Source organism: Sinocyclocheilus anshuiensis, unplaced genomic scaffold (assembly GCF_001515605.1).
Source record: "Sinocyclocheilus anshuiensis isolate Anshui unplaced genomic scaffold, SAMN03320099.WGS_v1.1 scaffold1946, whole genome shotgun sequence".
In the NCBI taxonomy this organism is placed as follows: Eukaryota; Metazoa; Chordata; class Actinopteri; order Cypriniformes; family Cyprinidae; genus Sinocyclocheilus; species Sinocyclocheilus anshuiensis.
The window spans coordinates 255881-263282 of NW_015546151.1; the positions used below are offsets into that span (position 1 = coordinate 255881).

At 38.4% G+C, this 7402-nt stretch overlaps 2 protein-coding genes across 2 annotated transcripts in view; one reads left to right on the forward strand and one right to left on the reverse strand.

The window, feature by feature from the left end:
* Positions 1–5498, forward strand: part of LOC107701273 (microfibrillar-associated protein 1-like) — a 6139-nt gene extending 641 nt beyond the window's left edge. The window contains exons 2-8 of the mRNA XM_016503241.1: positions 258–474; positions 578–710; positions 804–1000; positions 1707–1976; positions 2065–2224; positions 2302–2391; positions 5190–5498. Coding sequence (XP_016358727.1) covers positions 258–474; positions 578–710; positions 804–1000; positions 1707–1976; positions 2065–2224; positions 2302–2391; positions 5190–5369 — 1247 coding nt within the window. The 3' untranslated portion in view covers positions 5370–5498. The remainder of the gene's footprint in view (positions 1–257; positions 475–577; positions 711–803; positions 1001–1706; positions 1977–2064; positions 2225–2301; positions 2392–5189) is intronic.
* A 188-nt stretch (positions 5499–5686) lies between these two features.
* The window catches only part of LOC107701274 (huntingtin-interacting protein K), a 16301-nt gene continuing 14585 nt past the window's right edge, over positions 5687–7402 (reverse strand). Inside the window, exons 2-5 of the mRNA XM_016503243.1 lie at positions 6569–6782; positions 6143–6198; positions 6005–6056; positions 5687–5901 (exon numbers count right to left, since the gene is read on the reverse strand). Coding sequence (XP_016358729.1) covers positions 5806–5901; positions 6005–6056; positions 6143–6198; positions 6569–6730 — 366 coding nt within the window. The 5' untranslated portion in view covers positions 6731–6782 and the 3' untranslated portion in view covers positions 5687–5805. The remainder of the gene's footprint in view (positions 5902–6004; positions 6057–6142; positions 6199–6568; positions 6783–7402) is intronic.

Here is a 7402-nt window from a genome sequence, read left to right on the forward strand (position 1 = left end):
CTATGTAACAGTTACAGTTAATGTTAATTTTTCTTCAGTAAAACTGTATGACTACAAGACTTGGTAACTTTGCAATAATAAACCACCACAGTGGTTATTCAGTTTTGAAAAATAGTAAAATGACAACGTCCTGAGTGCATAATTATTCATTCATAATTTTAGAAAATGTTTTTAAAAAATCTATAAGATGTAGCAACTGCTTTCTATAGTAAAACAGCTTATGACACTATCAATGTTTTGTTTTTATTTAACTTCAGGTGAAATTTCTATGGAGAAAGTGAAGGTGAAGCGATATGTGTCGGGTAAGCGTCCAGACTATGCCCCGATGGAGTCCTCAGATGAAGAAGAGGAGGATTTCCAGTTTGTTAAGAAGGGTAAAGAGGCTGAACCAGAGATGGAAATTGAAGTGGAGGAAAAATCTGATCCTCGTCTTCGACGTCTCCTGAATCGAGAGACCGAAGATGTTGAAGAAAGGTAAAGTCTATCGATCTGTGCAATACCATTTTTACAAATATAGTACTGTTGTACAAGGGATCTGGTGGTGTTAATGTGCAATGCGCTATTGTGTCTTTCACAGGCTTGCGAGACACAGGCAGATAGCAGAGCCAGAGCTGATTGCTCAAAGCAGTGAGGACTCAGATGAAGGAACGTGGCACCCTGAGCGAGAGGAGAGCAGCGAAGATGAAGAGGAGGAGGAAGTCGATGATGAAGTGGGTCACTTGAACAAAACATTTAGGAAAAGCAAAGACTTGTAAATGTATTAAATGACTTCACAAAGAAGTGGTTTTATGTCTTCTGTGTAGGAAATTGAGAGGAGGAGAGCAATGATGCGTCAGCGTGCGCAAGAGAGGAAGAACGAGGAAATGGAGCTCATGGAGGTGGAGGTGGAGGAGGAGGGGGGGAAGTCTGGGGATGACTCTGAATCAGAGTCAGAGTACGAGGAATACACAGACAGCGAGGATGAAACTGAGCCTCGGTTAAAACCGGTGTTTATCCGCAAGTGAGTTTCTTAAACATAAATGAACCTTAAAGCGACAGTTCATCCAAAAATGAATTTTGTTCATTTGTTCCAATTCTGTATTCATTTTTTTTCTTCCGCTAAACAGAAAAGAAGCTATTTTGAAGAATGATGATGGTTGACAAAGCAGTTGCTGGTAGCTAGCTACTGACTTCCATCATATTTTTTTCTATACTATGGAGAAGTCAACCCACATGAAAAAATACTGTAGTAATTTATAGTAAATACTATAGTGTTTTGAACCCATACTATAGTAAAGTGTATTATACTGTATATATTATAGAATTTACAACACTTTGTTAATGATTGCTACAGCATACTGTATAGTGAACTGATAAACTGTAATACTGTAGTATACTTTAGTTTTTACTACGTAAACTGTAGTGATTGTAGTATAATATACCCTATAGTTGTATTAAAGTTAGTACAGTATTGGGAAAGTAATTTGTTTATATTACTATAGTTGTTATATTACAAATTAATTCAAGTATTTTACTATAGTATGGTTCAAAAACACTATAGTATTTACTATAAATTACTACAGTATTTTTTCATGTGGGAATGGCTACCAGCAACTGTTTGGTACTAAATATTAAAATGAGAACTGAAATTTAAAAAATAAATTATACTAAAATAGCACTGATAAGCACTGCAATTTATATAATTTCTCATCAATATGATTTCCCAGGAAGGACAGAGTGACAGTTGCAGAACGAGAAGCAGAGGAGCAGAGACAGAAAGAGCTGGAAATCGAGGCCAAAAAACAGGCTGAAGAGAGGCGGCGCTACACACTGAAGATCGTAGAGGAAGAGGCCAAGAAAGAGTATGAGGAGAACAAACGTACTCTGGCTGCTCTTGATGCTCTGGACACCGATGGAGAAAATGAGGAGGAGGAGTATGAGGCCTGGAAAGTGAGGGAACTGAAGCGTATTAAGAGGGACAGAGAAGACAGAGAAGCGTGAGTACTCATCATCTTTGCAAACACTGTTTTGTTTCACACTAGTAACACAAATGATAATCCCACATGGCTTTTTCTTACATTACAGAATAGAGAAAGAGAAAGCAGAAATCGAGAGGTTTCGCACTCTTACTGAGGAAGAGCGAAGAGCAGAACTGCGGACAAATGGAAAAGTCGTCACCAACAAAGCAACAAAGGGCAAATACAAGTTTCTGCAGAAGTACTATCACAGAGGAGCTTTCTTCATGGTGAGTAATGGGCAGATCATCATTACCTGATCACAATCTGTTCTTGATGTCAAATATAAGTTTTATCTTTTCTGCAGGATGACGAGCAAGATGTCTTCAGGAGAGACTTCAGTGCTCCAACTCTTGAGGACCATTTCAACAAAACAATCTTACCTAAAGTCATGCAGGTCAGTGCCATCTATTTGAATTCATCATATTGGTTTCAACATCGATGCCATTTTCTAGCCGAGTTGTAGGGGTGGGCAATATGACCAAAATCTTATGTCACGATTAGGGATGTGCGCGACGACTAATTTGACTGTCGTTTAAACGAAAGTTTTGTATCCGACTAGTCGACTAGTCTAAAAGCAAGAAACCCCCAAAAGATGGTAAGAAAAAAAAAAACCTCTGTGCGTGCGTGTAGCATATATAATAGCCTATATTTGAAATACTTAATCTATGAATCACACTGTCAAATCCCTCAATGAATTCCGCTTGCCGCACACTTGCCTCACGTTGTCATCATTTCATTTTAGGCGGTCGTTAAAAAGAAAAAAAAGAAGAGCATACACTCAACGTCGGCCAAAGCATAGCTTATTTATTCAAATCAGCTGGGGAAATGCAGAACAATGGAAAATCAATCAATAGCCTGACAGAATTCTTAATCTTCATATAACGTTAGCCAACATATTAAAACACAAGTCAAAAACAATAGGAAGGTTTATCAAGAAATAGCGTACTTCGTGTAGGCTATATCATCTAAAAACAAAACGATGCAACAATGCCCATTTTACTTACTCAGACCATGCGTTATTTGTTCAGTGAAATTATCAACGTGGTCTGGTGAAAGACGGGACCTGAGGCGATTAACAATAAAATTCCTGCATTTGAAAAAACACGCTCGGCAGGAACTGAAGTCGCAGGCACGCAGAGATAACGAAAAGCAAGCCGATAAGAGTTTCAGAAAGCGCCTGGACATCCCGCACCATCACCGAAGTGTCTTCGTGAGAGGAATAGACGGCGCGGACGGGATCGCAGCGCCGGCGGGTTGTAGTGAATGACGTGATTGACATTTGCTGGCTTTGGCCATCCTCTCACACCTACGTGCCTGTATTGAATATGATTACGCATCGCTCCAGTAGAGTTATTGTAAGACAATTTGACATTACACAGTTTACACAAAATTGTCCCGTTTCCTTGTAATTCAAAATAATCCCACACCTTGCTCGTCTTTCGCATGGTCATTTTTGAACTCACCGCAACTGACACGAAGAAAATGCATGTGAGGTCTGAGGTAAAAATGTAGTTTCCGCCCAGATAAACTTTTAAAAATAATGTATTCTTTTTCAAATGTTTTATTTTAACTTATTTAAAACGTTTTAAATGCAATGTTAAAATGATGGTAATTTGAATGATAAAATCATGGTTTTTTTTCCTCTTTTTTCTATCGTGTAATTGACTATTGTTTTCAGTGTCGACTAGTAGGAGCTGTACCGTTTTAGTCGACTAGACCCGCACATCCCTAGTCACGATACGAGTAATTTTATTTCATGGTAACAATATATATCACGATGTAGTTATTTTTGCTTTAAATAAGGTCTTTATAATATCAAAATTCTGATATCGTAGAAATGTCATAATTTTTGTCACCAGTGTCAATAGTACAAAAAACTAATACTAGCCTAAATTTTTAAAAATAGAAGAGAAAACTCAAGCTCACTGAAAACAAGTTAGCAGTCAGTGATTAAAGGGGTCATATGATGCTGCTAAAAAGAACATTTATTTTGTGTATTTGGTGTAATGAACTGTGTTTATGCGGTTTAAAGTAAAAAAAAAAAAAAAAACATAATTTTCCACATAAATTATTGTTTCTCCTCTGTGCCCCGCCTTTCTGAAATGCATCGATTTTTACAAAGCTCATCGGTCTGGAAAAATTGAAATTGCATCATATGACCCCTTTAAATAAAAAACGAATTACAAGCAGTAGGACAAAAAAAAACTACAGTAGAAGAAATAAGAAATGCTACATACATTGTATAAAGTAAGCAAATGTATGAAAGCTGCATATTCTTCACTGTGTTAATATTTCTTCTTAAAGTTATAAAAATGATTTATTCAAGAGTAGTGAGAGATTTTCTCTCTTTTGTTGTTTGATTATGAATTACAGACAGCAGGAATATTAGACTGCTGTCACTTTAAGAGCTCCCTGGATCCAATACACTGTTACACATGTTTTCTTTCTCAGCTGTTTCCTTTCACTTGCAAAGATGGGCATTTTGACACATATGAGTGTGTGTATTTAACCATTCAAGGCCTATAAAGCGGCAAAAATATTCAATACTCCTGCGCTCTGTGAGTACCGTCTTCCATGTGTGCGCGCCTCTCAGACAGCGCTCAGAAACTCAGTCTCTCAGACAAAAGTTCACATATTGTGAAATGAGATCTTTCGTTCGTGTCCACCGGTACATCGCCCACCCCTACCAAGTTGTACAGTTTAATTCTTCAAATCAGTTTATTTTTGGTGTTTTTGGGTTTGTTTTTCAAAGCTTACAATGTTAAAACACTCAATCACATTTTGGAAATTGCCTTTTGAGACTAAAATCAGATTTGATTGCTCAAAGTCGCATGAAACCGACTTCGCCACAGATCCTTGCTTCTGTTTTATGATGTAATTCTGCAAAAAAATAAGTAATAATGTAGGAGGGGTGTTATGGTTCAATATATGGGTTGTTGATTAGATGGAAGCAGAATTTTCATTGCATGCTTTTCTTTTTCAAGGCCATTAAGAACTTGTTTTAGAAAATAGTGGCAAATGTTTAAATATTTTGGGGAAACAAATTCTTAATTCATGGCCATGATTGAGAGGAAAATGGAGTTGAGAACCCATTCTAGCAAATTTACTCCTTCACCTTAGGGGTACATAATTGTAGTATTCTAGCATCCATGTGTAACACTAATATGACTAATTATTCAATGTGCTTTGTAGGTCAAAAACTTTGGACGTTCCGGACGTACAAAATACACTCATCTGGTGGATCAGGACACCACTTCATTTGATTCTGCCTGGGCTCAGGAGAGCGCTCAGAACAGCAAGTTCTTCAAACAGAAGGCAGGGGGCGTGAGAGACGTGTTCGATCGGCCAACAGTGCACAAGAGGAAGACATAATCTTATTTATGGTAGAAGAGCAAATTCAGCTCAAACAAGGACACTTTTAAACTTCTTTTTCCCCTCCATCACCTTTGTTTTGCTAGTGATAAAGAAATCTCATAACAAAGACATGAAATCTTTATTGCATTTGAATTGTATACATCTACACAACATTTCATTGTGTACTATACAGGATTCTAAGGCTAGTTCTACTGTTTCTAATGGGAAGAAAATCGACTTTTTGTTTTGTGGTAATAAATTGCTATGAGACTGATTGCATTGGTTCATCCGGAATGCATTACTAAAAAGAGGGTCGGGTAAGTTGTACTGGTAAAGATGGTTTAAAAAAGGTTCCTTTATTACAGAATAAGTACAGTGTGAAAAGGAACGGGTCATCACAAGCAGGAAAAAGGCAGTCCAATGTGTCCATACATCTCGAAGCTGTCAAATCCACTCAGTTGGTCAGTGCAATCAACGCCTCCACCACATTGCCCATGTGTTCTCTCAGACTGCGCTCCGCCACTGCTCGCGAAATCTCCATCTCTCCCATCTGTCAACATAATCGAGTTCCATGTCAAAATATAAATATTTATGAATCTAAATTATACACACACTCATTTATCTAGCATGAAAATACACTTTTGTATACTTACGATGAGCTCCACATCTTCCTTCTTTATTGTTACTTTGGCTAGTTCTTTTTCTCTGTGGAAGTGACAGATGAGTATTGTCGTGACATTTATTAACCACAGACATATAGCTGATGATTGTAGTCAAACAATATTTTTCACCTTTCCTGTTTTGCTTTTTGTTCTCTGGATCTTCTGTCTCCAATCACGGACATGGCCTTCAAAGACACATGACGGATACAAATTCAAACAATAGCATTCATAGGTAAATGTACTCTGAAATGACAGCGTTCATAGGCAAAAGTTCTCGGGCTTCAGCATCTCCTATAAAGGTTAGGTGGCGACGTAAATGAACATATTGAGAGCTTAATCTCACTTTTCTCTTCAGTGCTCACTTAGCTAACGTAACTAACCAAGCCGGCTGATCAGTCCACTGCTTAAACATCACACTATTAAAACGTTATGATGGCGTAGTAAGTAATATTGTGATTTTAGAGGACGCTACATAGTTTATTTGAGTGCACGCACATGGTTACTCAAAGTTAGCATGACCAGCTTCATTCGTGTCTGAAACGTATATCAACTCACCGTTTCCAAATTCGAGCTGGAAATTTCTTTTTCCTCCGCATAGTCGGTAACCCTTTCCAAATCAGCAGCTCCACTATCATGTTTTCGGGGCTTTTCTGTTGGTTTTCCCGTGCAGTTCTCCTCAGCCTCCAGGTCCAGATCCACATCTCCCTCGGCCGCCATGCTTGCTTGCTTTACGCAGCCGGAACGCAAAACAGTGATGGAAACACCCGGACTGAGATTCATGTAACACACCATAGAGGTCACGTGTTAAAAAACTAAAATTAAAGGGGTCATATGATGCGATTTCAATTTTTCCTTTCTCTTTGGAGTGTTACAAGCTCTTGGTGCATAAAGAAGATCTGTAAAGTTCCAAAGACTAAAGTCTCAAATCCAAAGAGATATTCTTTATAAAAGTTAAGAGTCAGTCACACCTACCTAAAACGGCTCGTTCTAACACGCCCCCACATATCTACATCACTATGTGGGAAGATTTGCATAACACCGCCCAAATGTTCAAGCAAAGAAAGAAGGCATAACTTTTAGTCTCACTGTCGTTTTGTTGACGCTGCAGCCATGTCGTGAAGACGCTGTGTGCTTCATTGTGAAAGCGAAACTACTTTGTTTGGTCTTCCAAAAGAGGACGATATCCGCTTCGTCATGCCTGGAGCTGATCTGTGCTGGTCGCTGAGGGAATACATCAACTTGGATCGCCGGCACATTTTATGGAGGACTGTTTACTGTTTACTGATCCTGGGAGAGTAACGTTAGACAAATATGCCGGCAGTTCTGACTCACGTAAGTACGTTTTCATTTAAAGGATTTGCCACTGATGATTCAAACGCGAGTTTTGGG